This window comes from Trichomycterus rosablanca, chromosome 19 (genome assembly GCF_030014385.1).
Source record: "Trichomycterus rosablanca isolate fTriRos1 chromosome 19, fTriRos1.hap1, whole genome shotgun sequence".
Classification (NCBI taxonomy): Eukaryota; Metazoa; Chordata; class Actinopteri; order Siluriformes; family Trichomycteridae; genus Trichomycterus; species Trichomycterus rosablanca.
Genome location: NC_086006.1, coordinates 18,887,541 through 18,905,494, shown reverse-complemented (window position 1 = coordinate 18,905,494; position 17,954 = coordinate 18,887,541). Strand labels below are relative to the sequence as shown.

The 17,954-nt window shown below is 40.1% G+C and overlaps 1 protein-coding gene across 1 annotated transcript; it reads right to left on the bottom strand.

Annotated features, from left to right (window-relative positions):
• Positions 1-3,568: 3,568 nt before the first annotated feature.
• LOC134333733 (F-box only protein 6-like) lies at positions 3,569-16,036 on the bottom strand. Its single transcript, XM_063015869.1, has 7 exons — positions 15,760-16,036; positions 14,169-14,204; positions 12,278-12,527; positions 11,241-11,355; positions 11,019-11,114; positions 8,283-8,418; positions 3,569-6,168 (listed from the first exon to the last, which is right to left on the bottom strand). Exons 2-7 carry the CDS (start codon positions 14,202-14,204, stop codon positions 6,025-6,027), a joined length of 777 nt encoding a protein of 258 aa, XP_062871939.1. The 5' UTR covers positions 15,760-16,036; the 3' UTR covers positions 3,569-6,024.
• Positions 16,037-17,954: the final 1,918 nt, after the last annotated feature.

The window sequence follows — 17,954 nt, the reverse complement described above, 5'->3', positions numbered from 1 at the left end:
TTATTATTATTGTTTACATTACTACCCGCGTTCTTTTGCCGTAAAAGTCACATGGCTTCTCAGCGAAGGTCAAAGTTAGTTGCCATGACTACGATGTCAGCAGTTGCCATTTAAAGGCGCAGGAGTCCCATTAAATTATAAGTACATCTCTGAAACGACTCTAACGTGGCGTGCCGGATCTGGCCCGCGGGTCGTGAGTTTGACACCCGTTCTAGACCTTCATCAGTGGTCATAGGATGCTGCCCACGGAGTACTGTTGGCTGGATATTTTTGGTTGGTGGATTATTCTCAGTCCTGCAGTGACAGTGAGGTGTTTAAAAACTCCATCAGCGCTGCTGTGTCTGATCCACTCATACCAGAACAACACACACTAACACACCACCACCATGTCAGTGTCACTGCAGTGCTGAGATTGACCTACCACCCAAATAATACCTACTCTGTAGTGGTGCTGTGGGGGTCCTGACCATTAAAGAACAGCATGAAAGGGGGGGCTAACAAAGCATGTAGAGAAATAGATGGACTAGAGATGGACAGTGAGTGTAGAAACAAGGAGGTGGTTTTAATGTTATGGCTGATCGTTGTATATAAATATATTAAAAATTAAAACCTGATAGTATACCGGCTCAGTCAATGAATAACAAAGTCTCAGCAGCACTATGTTCTTGGGAACTCGCATTAATATAGTACTGAGCCCAGGTGTCGCACATATTGACCGATGAGCGCGGTGGCCTGTGGGAAATGTAGTTTTTTCCCGCTCGCTCCGTTACATCCATCCACCAGTTCTTTGAGCAGAGTTGGGTAATTAAATTTTCCAAGGTGCACATAAATAACAGGGACTGTTGTGGAGGGCCGTGAAAGGACTGTTGTGGACTTTTCCAGTTCTGGATGTATATAAAACTATATAAAACTTAATAAAAGTCTTTGTTGCTTTTGTAGTTTAGCTAGCACAGCTTCAGATGTGACCGTTCCGCATCGTTCAAGTTCTCGTATTTCTCTGTGTTTAGTACCGTAATGCGATTAAACCCTAGATTTAAATTGTGATCCTTAAACAGCTTTATATCTGACTTCAGTAAATAAATACTTAAAAGGTTATGTTTTGTCTAAACTCTTAAACAGACCATCTTTAAGGGAACCACTCCAATAATTTGTGGTTCTTATATTTATATAAATATACTTAAAGCACATTAAAACACGCATTTAACCACGCACGATGTTTGCTTGATAACATAAAAAAGTAAGAAACTCAAATGATAGTACTTACAGTTATGTTTTAAAGGACCTATACTGCCCACATTCACTTTGAGATTGTAAATACCACCAGACAAGATTTAGCGAATCTATAAATAGCACCATCTACCGTCCACATGAGGTAATTACAACAGGCTTCAATCACGCAGTTACAAGCTAGTGGAAACTAAAACGTTACAGTAGCCACGTTTACATTCAGCCTGATAATCCGTTAATAATCACACTAATAGCTCAATCAGAATAGAATACGTTTATGTATGCACCTTAGTCAGAGACCAATAATCTCAACTTTGCTACTGGCAGGTTTCATTTCAAGTTTCTTGGCAGATGCAGACAGATTGCAGGCAGGAGCCATTTACCCCAATGAGGCTCCCAGGGCCAAAAAAAAAAAAAAACATTTACATTTTCAGCAGACGCTTTTATCCAAAGCGACTTACACAATGAGCAATTGAGGATTAAGGGCCTTGCTCAAGGACCCAACAGTGGCAACTTGGTGGTGGCAGGGCTTGAACCGGCAACCTTCTGTTTACTAGTCCAGTACCTTAACCACTGAGCTATCACTGGCCCAGACCCACAACATCACATTGGGCATTGGATTCTTTTCACTGTAGTCATCCATTTCAAGCCAAACCCACCTTAGAGTATTTGTGGCCCAACAGCTCAATTTTGTTTCTTCTGATCATAAAACATAGTTCCAGTCAACTGTATATAATTCCAGCACATTTGTAGTTAGATGACAAGAAACAGATATTTTTACCTGTATTTGCTTAATTAGGAAGGTCAACATATTTTGCCTTTATCTGAATTTTGTGTTTTCTTGTCTTTACAATGTTAAAGAATGCTAAAGAGAATTTGATCTCCGTCACCACATATACTGTATGTTCCCCAGTGAAACAGGAAATCATGGATTACTGCTTGAAAGTTTAAGGCACACTTATCATCTTAAAAAGGTAAATGTAAACTTCTTCTTGTTCCTCAGCCTTTGTCCCGTTTTTCGGTTACAGGTTCGACATTTCTGGCTTCTTCGCGTTAGGGGTCGCCGGCGGGATTTGGCACAGTTTTACGCCGGATGCCCTTCCTGACACAACCCTCCCTATTTATCCGGGCTTGGGACCGGCACTACAATGCACTGGTCTGTGCAACCCAGCGGCTAGGTAACTACGGGACAATTCAGCATCTCCAATTAGCCTAGCGGCATGTCTTTGGACTGTGGGAGGAAACCGGAGCACCCGGAGGAAACCCACGCAGACACGGGGAGAACATGCAAACTCCGCACAGAAAGGACCCTGACCGCCCCACCCGGGGATCGAACCCAGGACCTTCTCGCTGTGAGGCGACAGTGCTACCCACTTAGCCACCGTGCCGCCCAAAAAGGTAAATATAAACAAAATAAATAAATAAATTTCTATGGGTGTGGAATAGTTTTGTTAGAAGTGATTATATCATGATGAGTGTTTATTTCTCTAAATAAATTAGCTTCAGTTAAATGACTTTTTTTTTGTTTTTCTCATTCTTTTAGTGTGAGATTAAGTTTCTTTCACAAAAACAGTCTAAATCAGATCATTAGAAAAACCTAAAACCTCCAAACCTAAAAAAGGAAAAAAGAACAAAAAACATCTACATGCAGGAGCAGATCACTACTTTAACCTTGTAGTTATTAACATACAGTGCAAGAGGTTGTTTGAACGGTCTGGAAGTTTGAACCAAATCTTCTGAACAAATCGTTGACGCTGGTGAGCTAACAAGATACCAGAAATGAATAATTTTGACTGATTCAGTTAAGTCATACTGCAAAGCTTGCTTTGAACAGATTTAGTCGATTTCTGTGGTGGATAAAGTACCTGAATATCTTACAAATATTACCAGGAATTTACTTTGATAGAAGTTAAAGTCACCTCTTAGAATATAACTTGATTACAATTCTTAAAGTATCTTATGTTTAATGTACTTAATTGTTCCTTTAAGCCTGTAAACCACCTCAACAATGGAGCCTACCTTACACCTACAGAAAAACGAGATCTTCACAACATAAAAATCTATAGAGTAAAATATACTATAATATATTTTATTCCTTTCCTCTGAACATGATTTGTTCCAAGAGGTGACTAACTTCTGTCAACGTAAATTTCTGGTGATACTCTGAACCTCCCATTCCATTTCTCATAGCTGATAGTGTCAAGTAATTGGGATAAGCTTTACACCTATAGTGTTGAGAAAAAAGTATTTCTTCTATTTTCTAACTCTTGTGGATGTTTTGCATGTTTCACATTTCAGATAACCAAACTACAAGACAAATATCACCCAAATAAACACAAAATTCCCTTTCCCCCCTTTTTGTTTATTAGTATTTTAACATCATGTTTTACACACTTTGGTTACATTCATGACAGAACATGTAGTTACAAGTTACACATAATTCATCAGTTCAAAGTTTAATATCACAGTCACAGGCATTTTTGTATCTTCTGTTCACCTAACTTGCATGTCTTTGGACTGTGGGAAGAAAACCGGAGCTTCCGGAGGAAAACCCACATAGCCACAAGGAGAACATGCAAACTTCGCATAGAAAGGACCTGGACAGATCCACCTGGAAATCTAACCCAAGACATTCTTGCCTGTAAAGTGACAGCGCTAGCGACTTGGCCATCATGCTGCCCACAAGATGCCCTACATGATTCTATGTGAAAAAATTATCTGCCCTCATAGCTACTGAATCAACCATCTAATTTCAATGGACACATGGGTTTCATTTTACTAGTCACACCCTGGACTCTTCAGTGGTCACATATGCAGCTTAATGAATTGGTCATTTCTGTTGTCACCTCACCAACCAAATTGTAAAATTACTGAATGATTTTTCTTTTAATTTAATTACATCTCAGAGAAAATGTGCTTAAAATACCATGATCATACTACCATCATGTGACATCTTAGACAATATTTTGTTTATTTGTATGTACTGTATATAAAAAGCAGATTTGAGAGCCATTAAATGAAGTTAGAAATGTGTATATACTAAGTTTTAAACATTGTAGATAAGTGAACATACACACTGCAAGAAAAGTGCATTTCCTGATGAAAATGCGAGTGTCATTACAACTTAGCAGACAAATTGCATGCTAGATGGTGATGCGTTGCTAGGTGGTTGCCAAGGTGTACTCTTTGGTTAAGCTTTTCTTAGGTGGTTGCTAAGGTATAGCTAGACAGGTTGTTTTTTAAGAGCTGATAGTTACTAAATTGATGCAAGGTGGTTGCGAAGCTGTTGCAGAGGTGATTGCAAAGTTGTTGCTAGGCAGTTGCTATAGTAACAGGTTAGTTGCTAAGGAGTCGCTTAGTTGTGTCTAGGTGGTTGCCAAGGTGTACTAGGTTAACCAAGCTGTTGGTAGGTGATTGCTAAAATGCATCATATGGTTGCTTGGGTGCTGATGGTTGGTTGCTTGGGTGCTGATGGTTGGTTGCTATGGTGTTTTAGGTGGTTGCTAGGGTGTTTGTTTGTTTATTAGGATTTTAACGTCATGTTTTACAGTTTGGTTACATTCATGACAGGAATGGTAGTTACTCGTTACACAAGATTTATCAGTTTTAACGTCAAACACAGTCTCTCCAATTCACCTCACTTGCATATCTTTGGACTGTGGGAGGAAACCAGAGCTCCCGGAGGAAAGCCACGGGGAGAACATGCAAACTCCACACAGAAAGGACCCGGACCGCCCCACCCGGGGATCAAACCCAGGACCTTCTCGTAGGGTGTAATCAAGTATGTACGTGGTGGGAACGAGGGTGAATACTTTTGCTTAGATATGTGATCGTGTGTACACAAGCATGTATTTGGTGTGGGTGTGAATACTTTTGCACAGAACGGTGATTATGTGCATGTGCAAGTATGTATTTGCTGGGAGTGTAAATACTTTTGATCAGACAGGCGATTGTGTCGCTCAGGTGGCGCCGCGGTAAAAACACACACTGATCACCAGAGCTGAGATCTCGAATACATCGTATCGAATCACGGCTCTGCCTTGCCGGCTGAGGCTGAGCAGCCACATGAACAAAGAATGGCCTGTTGTTCAGATAGGGGCGCAATTAAGCCGGATGGGGACGCTCACTCAGACTAGTGCGATTACGACCTCTGCTGGCTGGTTGGTGGCGCCTGCACGGAGATGAAAAAGGAGTGCGGTAGAGGGTGTGGTTCTCCGTACACAGCACTGTACCGCACTGCACTCGTCAAGTGTAGGTGATAAGATGTTCGATTGCTGTGCACGTGTCGGAGGGGGCGTGGAGCAGCCTCGTCCTCCACGATCGGGAGCAGGGACCGGCATTAGTGAGAGGATGATTGACAAGCAGAAATTGGATGCGCTAAAGTGGGAGAAAAAAGGGAAAAAAAGACAGGCGATTGTATATATGCGAAATGATAGTGGGATTGTGACGAATGGGAGTGACTCGGAGGAAGGAGGTATAAATGAAAATAGAAATGGAAGAGGGCAAGTCAGTATGTTTGTTGATTAGAGCTTGATAACCTGCACTGAAAGTTTAGGGTAAAGGGTAAAAGACAATGTTTTCGGTGGGTGCACAAATCAATGGAAGCAATTAGAAAAAAAAAACCAGGGATGAGGGGAAAAAATGCAAATAAAAAATAAACGAGTGCCGATCAAACTGCAATAACACTCATTTATATTTACAAAGATTTTCATCCTTCATTTTTGTATGTGTAAGAGGCCATGTAACTATGTGCAATATATTTATATATACATATACAGTATACATTTATTGAAGGCACTACACTTCATGTGGGATGATTTCCACACTACTATGAGTGACTCGGACTCCATAGTGGCCGGCCCAGAACTGTGTGTCCTTTCCACCATGTGTGAAGCGGATAAAACGAACTCCTGGTCCGTAGTCTTTAAACGTGTGAGTCATCTAAAGAAAAGGATCAGATAAGATAGGATTAAGTCTGCGCTTAGTTAAACAATGACACAACAATGACTATAAAACACTTATTAAAGCAATAAGCCACGAGAGGCCATGCGTTACTGTGATTTTAGCACGGGGATGACGTTTTAAAACGTTTAAAACTTCTTTCCCGTGCTAAAATCATAGCAGTAACGCACGGTCTCGAGTGGCTTATTACTTTTATAAAACGGTGGTCAACATAAAATACAATAAATACAACAATGTTTAATTCATAAATGTATTTATTGTGTATAAACTTACAATAAAGCATTCTTCCGCGACGCAAGGTAGTTCGATTAACAGTGTTGCTAGGCAACATGAGAGCGAACATAACATTAACTTTTTCTTTCCAGTGGCGTATTAATATGGAATGATGTGAGGTGGTTATAGGTGTGCGTTTATCGGGGATTTTACAACGGCTTCGAACGCGGCTCAGCCAATCAGATTTTAGGACCGGAACTATCTGTTTTATAATAACTGTTTTACCACTGTTTTATCTTATTCATGGTTGTGGTGGGTACAGTTCACCGAGCAAAGGGTATGAAATGAGCCAGACAGGTGTGGCCAGTCCATCACAGTGTAAAGACACACATACACATTCACACATTATATGTCTTCGAACTGTGTAAGGAAACTGGCGCTCCTGAAGGAAACCCACTCAGACACGGAGAGAACATCCTTCTTGCTGTGAGACAACAGTGCTACCCACCGAGTCACAGTGCCGTCTGACTATGAAATTTACAAAAATGAACAAAAATATTCAATTCATTTAGTGGGCGACACGGTGGCTCAGTGGGTAGCACCGTCACCTCACAGCAAGAAGGTCCTGGGTTTGATCCCCAGGTGGGGCGGTCTGGGACCTTTCCGTGCGGGTTCTCCCCGTGTCTGCGTGGGTTTCCTCCGAGTGCTCCGATTTCCTCCCACAGTCTAATTGGAGACACTGAATTGTCCTATAGGGACCTAGCCACTAGGATGCATAAATCAGTGCATTGTAGTGCCGGTCCCAAGCCCGTATACAAAGGGAGGGTTGTGTCAGGAAGGTCAACCGGCGTAAAAACTGTGCCAAATCAATGATGCGGATCACGATCTGCCGGCGACCCCTATTGGGAGCAGCCAAGGAGATACAGTAGACCCTTGAGTTACAAACGGTTGACCATACAAACATTTTGAGTTACGAACAATCTTTTTCAACTTAACGTACGAACAAATTTCGGATTACGAACCGAAATTTGTGAAACACGTAACGTCACAAACAAGTTGACTCCGAACATTCAGTGAGCATACATTCGGACACCGGACTGTGTTTTCTGGTGTTTTCTTTATATTTTGTAAAATTCTATATTAAAATGTCCCCAGAGAAAGTGCAGAAAGAGCGCAGTGTTTTGTTGTATAATTACTCCTGCCAGTAGCTGTCACTGTGTATCAGACAGAGGGGACATTGAGTAAGAGAGAAGAAAGTTATTCTTTAGTGAAATTACACCTACAAAATACAACACTATTGAAATAAAGAAGGAAATAATAGAGAAATATGAGCGTTATTGTTGTTTCTGGTAGATACAATGTATTATGGTGTATGGTACAGCACACGTACTGTACTGAAATGTGATGTGTGTTTTTTTTTTATGTACAGTACTACTGTTTATTGTTGTTTATTATTGTTTATTACAGTATTATCTATTCTATAATTTAAGATTAAGTAAAAATATACTTGTATTTATAACAAAAAGACCATTTAAGACATTAGAAGGTTAGGTAAGGGGGTGGTTTGGGAGGTCTAGCATGGATTAATTCTATTTACATGATTTCTTATGGGGAAAAATAGGTTTAACTAACGAACATTTTGACTTAAGAACAGCCCTTCGGAATCAATTAAATTCATAAGTCAAGTGTCCACTGTAGTTAGATTGGCATTATTTTGAACTATTGGTTAGTATGACCACACACGATTCCAAATCCAGAAATAGATAAAAGTATTTTGAACATAACTAAAGAAAGTACAAGAATGCATCTTTCAAACATCGTGTGTGCTAAATCTAAGGTATACATTTAACCACCAACACATGTGAAAGTGTTAAACTAACCTGATTCCATTCCTGATCGTTCCACTGCTGAAAGATCACTTGATCAGGTTGAAAGATGTGGATTTGCCGCTTGCGGCGATCAAGTAACTCTACGTGAATCCAATATTCACTGCCACAGTCCCAACGCGGGGCATACCTGCATGAAAATGAAGGTCAAAAATTTAATTAGAAAATAAGGGTTCTATACATCGATCAGCCATAACATTAAAACCACCTCCTTGTTTCTACACTCACTGTCCATTTTATCAGCTCCACTTACCATATAGAAGCACTTTGTAGTTCTACAATTACTGACTGTAGTCTATTTCTATGCATACTGTTTAACCTCCTTTTACTCTGTTTTTCAAAGGTCAGGACCCCCACAGGACCACCACAGAGCAGGTATTATTTGGGTGATGGAGTTTTTAAACACCCCACTGTCACTGCTGAACTGAAAATACCACCAACCTAAAATATCCAGCCAACAGTGCCACGTCGGCAGCGTCCTGTGACCACTGATGAGGGTCTAGAAGATGAGCAACTCAAACAGCAGCAATAGATGAGCGATCGTCTCTGACTTTACATCTACAAGGTGGACCAACTAGGTAGGAGTGTCTAATAGAGTGGACAGTGAGTGGACACGGTATTTAAAAACTCACTAAAACACCACCACCATGTCATTGTCACTGCAGTGCTGAGAATGATCCAAATAATACCTGCTCTGTGGGGGTCCTGACCATTAAAGAACAGGGTGAAAGGAGGTTAAAAAAGTATGTAGAGAAATAGATGGCCTACAGTCAGTAATTGTAGAACTACAAAGTGCTTCTACAGTGTATCACAAAAGTGAGTACACCCCTCACATTTCTGCAAATATTTCATTATATCTTTTCATGGGACAACACTATAGACATGAAACTTGGATATAACTTAGAGTAGTCAGTGTACAGCTTGTATAGCAGTGTAGATTTACTGTCTTCTGAAAATAACTCAACACACAGTCATTAATGTCTAAATAGCTGGCAACATAAGTGAGTACACCCCACAGTGAACATGTCCAAATTGTGCCCAAATGTGTCGTTGTCCCTCCCTGGTGTCATGTGTCAAGGTCCCAGGTGTAAATGGGGAGCAGGGCTGTTAAATTTGGTGTTTTGGGTACAATTCTCTCATACTGGCCACTGGATATTCAACATGGCACCTCATGGCAAAGAACTCTCTGAAGATGTGAGAAATAGAATTGTTGCTCTCCACAAAGATGGCCTGGGCTATAAGAAGATTGCTAACACCCTGAAACTGAGCTACAGCATGGTGGCCAAGGTCATACAGCGGTTTTCCAGGACAGGTTCCACTCGGAACAGGCTTCGCCAGGGTCGACCAAAGAAGTTGAGTCAACGTGTTCGGCGTCATATCCAGAGGTTGGCTTTAAAAAATAGACACATGAGTGCTGCCAGCATTGCTGCAGAGGTTGAAGACGTGGGAGGTCAGCCTGTCAGTGCTCAGATCATACGCCGCACACTGCATCAACTCGGTCTGCATGGTCGTCATCCCAGAAGGAAGCTGACGCACAAGAAAGCCAGAAAACAGTTTGCTGAAGACAAGCAGTCCAAGAACATGGATTACTGGAATGCCCTGTGGTCTGACGAGACCAAGATAAACTTGTTTGGCTCAGATGATGTCCAGCATGTGTGGCGGCGCCCTGGTGAGAAGTACCAAGACAACTGTATCTTGCCTACAGTCAAGCATGGTGGTGGTAGCATCATGGTCTTGGGCTGCATGAGTGTTGCTGGCACTGGGGAGCTGCAGTTCATTGAGGGAAACATGAATTCCAACATGTACTGTGACATTCTGAAACAGAGCATGATCCCCTCCCTTCGAAAACTGGGCCTCATGGCAGTTTTCCAACAGGATAACGACCCCAAACACAACCTCCAAGATGACAACTGCATTGCTGAGGAAGCTGAAGGTAAAGGTGATGGACTAAACTTAATTGAGCACCTGTGGCGCATCCTCAAGTGGAAGGTGGAGGAGTTCAAGGTGTCTAACATCCACCAGATCCGTGATGTCATCATGGAGAAGTGGAAGAGGATTCCAGTAGCAACCTGTGCAGCTCTGGTGAATTCCATGCCCAGGAGGGTTAAGGCAGTGCTGGATAATAATGGTGGTCACACAAAATATTGACACTTTGGGCACAATTTGGACATGTTCACTGTGGGGTGTACTCACTTATGTTGCCAGCCATTTAGACATTAATGGCTGTGTGTTGAGTTATTTTCAGAAGACAGTAAATCTACACTGCTATACAAGCTGTACACTGACTACTCTAAGTTATATCCAAGTTTTATTTCTTTAGTGTTGTCCCATGAAAAGATATAATAAAATATTTGCAGAAATGTGAGGGGTGTACTCACTTTTGTGATACACTGTATATTGTAAGTGGATCTGACGAATCGACTCCTGAATCACTTACAGCGATACTGTGAACAGAGCATCTCCCACTATACACCTCTCTTAAAGACACACACACACACACACACACACGTGCTATAACAGCTGTTATTGCTTTTGTCACCAATTTATCTTCACTGTTAGCCCTATTTTTAAGTTTTGCGTGTGTGCGTAGTCAGCGAAACTAATAAAACATGTTTCCTGTGGGTTCAAAATTATTTGCTTTAGTTTTAGAAGTAAGCCCCATAGGTTGAAAACTCCTGCTGTATATGACTGTTGAATGAGGAATATTTAAAAGGTTGAACAAATACTCACCAGTCTGATATCACAATATTGGGCTGTATTTCATCCATAAACGCAGGACTGTAACCTTCTTTCTCCAGGTTAATTAGCTGCTGTTTTGAGCATTTGCTGAGGAATGGATCATAGTTTAGTAAATACCTACTGTACAAAGTGTTTACCCCTATATTTACCCATGATGCAAATTAACAAATGCAGAAAAACAACTTGCATGTATTTATGCAGTAATGAACTTACCCATAAGATGTAACAAAGCATTTATTCACTGTTTCATCAGGATGATCTTTGAACAATCTGTCTACTATCCATTGATCACCTCCATTATCAATAATTTTCCAGTGTTGGAATCCATCTAGATAGAAGAACATAAATGACATAACTATGGATAAATGGATTTTTGCATTCTTGTATTTTAAATGAATTCCTGCGTTGGTGCCAGCCAAACAAACTCAAGTCTAAGATTCACTAGGTGTCAGTCTTCGGTTGCAGTGACCCAAATTGGATACATCCAATGACACCCATACTGGTTAAGCAGAGCCACAAACTTGCATGCACCTCTTTTTTATACCAGCCAGCAGCGGATTGTTACAGCGAGCACTTACATACAGAATACCACACTTTTCTCTCTGTTTTCCTCTGCTGTTTATGTTAGACTTCTGTGCCTTTCAAATGCCCTTAAACTAGTCTCTTTGTGTTGCAGTGCTTATTGCAAAAGCACTGTACAACTCACGATCCTTTTAAATGAGATAAAAGACAATGCCACCATTGTTCTTTTAAATTGTTTTTATGTTACCCACCAAGCCACCGTGCTGCCTTAGTTATGTATATGATTGGGTAAATTATGCAATCTGAAGGATGCTTTAGTATAATGTCAGATGATTTTTTTACACTATAAAGCTTATAGACAGAATTTACTATTTATGGGGCACCTTTTACCATATTATTGTAATACTACTATGAATAACTGTAAACTTATTCTTCAATCAGCCATGACGGCCTCTAGGCCTATAGACTGAGCTTCTATTAGATTTTAGATCCAAATATGCCAGTTAAAATATTGTTAGCATAATCACCAAAAGGTGAATTTGTTATAAGCCTAGTTACTCAACTTTAAAAGGGGTGTCAAACATTGTGGAGAGAACTGTATATAGTGGGCACAGAGTCAATGCAGTAATATAAAAAATGTAACTAAACTAACTTCTGTCACCCAGACCTGTTCTAATAGACCCCGACAATAAATGAAGAACACACAGGCTTATCCATATTGAACTTACATTTGGCATCAGGGTTCTTCAACAGGTTACGGCGATTCTTACACAAGAAATAGAAGATTTTCCAGTCCCTTGGCATTTTGTTGGTATCGTGAGGCTCAAATCCTTCCCTCCTACATCGCTTTCTCCAAAATGCTGTGCCATCGACTAATAATTTCCACTCACGACACACCAGACGGCACACACACACCACCTTCTCAGCAGGTAGGTTCTGAAGGATTTCCTCCACGATGAAAATGGGAAGATATGGGCACTAAGACAGAGATAATTAAAAGTGACTTTTTTTGTTTTTATATTTTATTTATGCATTTTCTTCCCTTTTAGCATGTCCAATTGCCCGATTGCGTCATGCTTCCTCTCCACCAATGTTGATCCCTGCTCCAATTGAGGAGAACAAAGCTAACCCATGCCCCCTTTGACACGTGGGCAGCAGCGGTATGCCTTTTGTCACCTACTCTTTGACGAGTGCAATGCGGATCAGCACTGTGTACGGAGAGACACACCCTGAGAGCACTCTTTTCTCATCTCTGTGCAGGCGCCATCAATCAGCCAGCAGAGGTCGTTATTGCATTAGTTATGAGAGAGAGACCCTATCCGGCTTAATCCCACCCACATCTGAACAACAGGCCAATCGTTGTTCATGTGGTCGCTCAGCCTAGTCGACAGGCAGAGCTGAGATTCAATACGATGTATTAGAGATCCCAGCTCTGGTTCCAGCTTGTGTTTTTACCGCTGTGCCACCTGAGCAGTGTCATAAGAATTTACTTTTTACATGAGCAGAGATCAGTCACTGTTAAAAAGCTTTTATATTTGACAGAACTAATCCATTCTTCTCCATTAATCAAGAAGTACACATTTAAGAAAAGTTGAGACAGTATTTAAAATGTAAATAAAAAGAAAGCAGTCATTTAAAAACTGCCTTTCACGTGTATTTAACTGACAAGACCACAAAGAAAAGATATTTAATACTTCTTTAATGTTCAGTGTCTGAGACCTCTCATACCTCTCAACAATTGGTGTTCTCGGTTCCCAAACAATGATAGAAGATTGTTAAAACAAATGTGATGTAAACATACCCCAGTCCACACACATACACTGCAATTCCCCAAGTGGACCAAGAGAAAATGTAATTAGATCATACAATTTTTTTTTTTTTTTCCAATTTTTAATAAACTCTGTATGCAGCCACTATAAACCAAATATTGTGAAGGCCTCAGAAAGTGGGTGATAAGGTTTTGAAAGGGGGTCACTAAGGACTTTTCCAGTGCTAAGTGATAGGGATAGGGGTGAGGTGTTTATGCAGCAACCAGTCAGGAGGTCCAATAATGGCTGATCAACTATTATATAAAAGCATAAGGGAAGTGGAATTTACATATGGTGTAAATAGCATTAGACCAGGTGCTTCCAGCCAACATGGCTTGGTTGCAAAGTATACGAACTTTACATAAATTTTACATAAACAAAAACAATATAGGCAGTGGAACACACATCTGAAAGCAATGCAGTAGTTAATGCAATGAGTTTAAACTTGTGCAGAAGTTGTTATTAAACCCTTTGTGGCTATTTATTCACATGCACTAGATTGAGGGAAGGGGTTTGTTTTACGTCACACTATATTGATTGATTGATTGATTGAGTACTTTATTAATCCCCGAAGGGAAATTGTGGTGTCGCAGCAGCAATAACAATTATGACAAAATTACATTACAATGAGGTAAATAAAGAATCAAAAAATTAGTACAAATGTAAATACAAGTAAGATATAAAATCTAAAAATATACATATATGAAGAAAATAAAATATAATAATATAAAAAAAAATAAAAAATAATAATATAATATAAAAACATCTAACAGGACAAGAACAAAAGAAACTAAAAATATGGTGTACTTACCTGACGTTTGCTGACGGTATGCTTTTGTGATGCCATCTGTAAATATAAAAAAGAGCTCATTTTAACATCAGTGTGTTGTTTTCTCTCTTTAATTGTAACCAGTCAAACAAAAAAATAATCCACCATCCACTTGCTGACTTGACAACTAAACCTTGAAACAATGTGATTTTGGATTGTATTCCAACAGTTACTGCTGATACAAAGTTTTGTAAAAGCCAGTAGAGGAACAGTAAATGATTATACTGTACATATTTACATCTAATCAGCAGAACTAACATGCCTATGTATCATGCAAGCAATAAACATTAAAATATACTCCCTTTATCTTAAGCTAATCTTGGAGGACAGATATTGTGTCGTTTACTTTTGACTAGCCAAATTCTTCCTCACCTTTTAAAGTTATTTTATTAACATTGTTCCTATTAAAGTAAAATTAGTTTGGTATACAGGAATCTATACAGAGCTTTCCTCTTTACCCTACATCAACCCTTAAACTGAAAACTCCTCCCTGCTGTAAAATGTAATCATGAAGGCAAAGTGTATGAAACACTAAGGCACTTGAAGCACTGTACAGTATACCATGATCTTCTGTTGTACTTGATGATTATGATACAGCTTCCATGTCACTGTGCCAGATTAAAAAGACGTAAAAATAAATAATGTACATCAGCTATAACGTTAAAACCACCTCCTTGTTTCTACACACACTTTGTAGTTCTAGCATTACTAACTGTAGTCCATCTGTTTCTCTGCATACTTTGTTAGCCTCCTTTCACCCTGTTCTTCAATGGTCAGGACTCTCCCAGGACCACTACAGAGTGAGTATTATTTGGGTGGTGGATCATTCTCAGGACTGCAGTGACACTGACATGGTAGTGGTGTGTTAGTGTGTGTTGTGCTGGTATGAGTGGATCAGACACAGCAGCGCTGATGACGTTTTTAAACACCTCACTGTCACTGCTGGACTGAGAATAGTCCACCAACCAAAAAAATATCCAGCCAACAGCGCCCTGTGGGCAGCGTCCTGTGCCCACTGATGAAGATCTAGAAGATGACCAACTCAAACAGCAGCAATAGATGAGCGATCGTCTCTGACTTTACATCTACAAGGTGGACCAACTATGTAGGAGTGTCTAATAGAGTGGACACGGTATTTAAAAACTCCAGCAGCGCTGCTGTGTCTGATCCACTCATACCAGCACAACCCACACTAACACACCACCAACATGTCAGTGTCACTACAGTGCTGAGAATGATTCACCACCTAAATAATACCTGCTCTGTGGTGGTCCTGACCATTGCAGAACAGTGTGAAAGCAGGCTAAAATCAGTCAGTAATTGTAGAACTACAAAGTGCTCCTATAAATGCTGATAAAATAGACAGTGAGTGTAAAAACATGTTTGCATACACTTGTGTCATGTTTGCATACACTTTTTTTATTGCAGATCTTGTTCATTATATGTAATGCTGACGTAACTGTTGAGCTATGTTATGACGATGTTTGAATTAAAGACCTACATTAAAAAAAAGCAGGTGATACGGTCGCTTTCCTCCACATTAATCATATATACCACTGATATTTTGACTTACCTTATTTTTAAGTTTAGGGTTGAAGCAAATTAAGGTAATAACGTGATTCAGAATATCACGTGATCCTTTAAAGTCGTAATAAAAACAACGCAACAAATTTCTCAACTCGAAGCAGAACTATGACATCACTGAGCTGCTAACACCGGCGTCCATAACACACTCCAACGTCAAGTTTTATTTTAGGAATGTTTAAGCTTTTAGCTTTCCGTCTTATTAACAAAATATTCAAACTACAACAAATTACATTTTGAACTCGAAAATAATACCGGAAGACTTCCGTGGTTGACGCTGTCAAATGCTGACGTACAGCGTTTAAAATCGCATGCGCATAAGTTTAACTCTTGAGCAGCACTTTGTAGTTCTACAATTACTGACTGTAGTCCATCTGTTTCTCTGCATACTTTGTTAGCCTCTGCACCACTCGACCACCACTAATAAACTTATTTTATTTACTTATTTATTCGTTTTATTTGCTGTCACGCCCACTGATTCATATCAGCGAGAGAATCGTTCTTTTGATAAGAGAGCAAAATGATTCCTACTGACTCGGTTCATCATGTGTCGACGCTTTAATTTTATTTTATTCAAAAATTGGTACTACTAATAAATAAATACAAAATAAGCATATTTATGAGAGGATAGCAGATTTTTTTAGCGGCGGTTAGCTAGCGTTATAAGCCTCTGCACCACTCGACCACCACTAATAAACTTATTTTATTTATTTATTTATTCGTTTTATTTGCTATCACGCCCACTGATTCATATCAGCGAGAGAATCGTTCTTTTGATAAGAGAGCAAAATGATTCCTACTGACTCGGCTCAACATGTGTCGACGCTTCAGTTTTATTCAAAAAATGGTACTACTACTAATAATAAATATAAAATAAGCATATTAATTGGACGATATCAGATTTTTAGAAGCGGTTAGCTAGCGTTATTAGCATCTGCACCACTCGACCACCACTAATGAACTTATTTGTGTTTATTTATTTATTTATCTTGTCTTAGACTCTTGTATCGATAGGGGGCGCTATTACTGTCTTTACCTTCTGGGGCCGGTGTGTAGCCTGGTGCTCTGGCATTGTGTTGGAAGTATTACAGTATTAGTTTGTAAATTGTAGCTGGTGCTTCGGTTCGGCTGATGGATGATAAGGTCTGACTAAAACTGAAAATAAAATAGTATTTACATATGGACAAACCATGAAGATACCTAACCGAATTGACTATGCGTTAGTGCTATTGCCCCTTGTTGACCATATTTATGAAATGAGGGCAAAACATTAAAAAGTCGACCAGCCCAGAATGATCATTTTCTCTGAATTAACTAATTATTGCAATTTGATGTGTATTATCCAACAATATCCAAACGAAATGAGGTCGTTTTTATATGACAGCACGTTTCTATGTTTTCTATGTACAGTGTATCACAAAAGTGAGTACACCCCTCACATTTCTGCAAATATTTCATTATATCTTTTCATGGGACAACACTATAGACATGAAACTTGGATATAACTTAGAGTAGTCAGTGTACAGCTTGTATAGCAGTGTAGATTTACTGTCTTCTGAAAATAACTCAACACACAGCCATTAAGGTCTAAATAGCTGGCAACATAAGTGAGTACACCCCACAGTGAACATGTCCAAATTGTGCCCAAATGTGTCGTTGTCCCTCCCTGGTGTCATGTGTCAAGGTCCCAGGTGTAAATGGGGAGCAGGGCTGTTAAATTTGGTGTTTTGGGTACAATTCTCTCATACTGGCCACTGGATATTCAACATGGCACCTCATGGCAAAGAACTCTCTGAGGATGTGAGAAATAGAATTGTTGCTCTCCACAAAGATGGCCTGGGCTATAAGAAGATTGCTAACACCCTGAAACTGAGCTGCAGCATGGTGGCCAAGGTCATACAGCGGTTTTCCAGGACAGGTTCCACTCGGAACAGGCTTCGCCAGGGTCGACCAAAGAAGTTGAGTCCACGTGTTCGGCGTCATATCCAGAGGTTGGCTTTAAAAAATAGACACATGAGTGCTGCCAGCATTGCTGCAGAGGTTGAAGACGTGGGAGGTCAGCCTGTCAGTGCTCAGACCATACGCCGCACACTGCATCAACTCGGTCTGCATGGTCGTCATCCCAGAAGGAAGCTGACGCACAAGAAAGCCCGCAAACAGTTTGCTGAAGACAAGCAGTCCAAG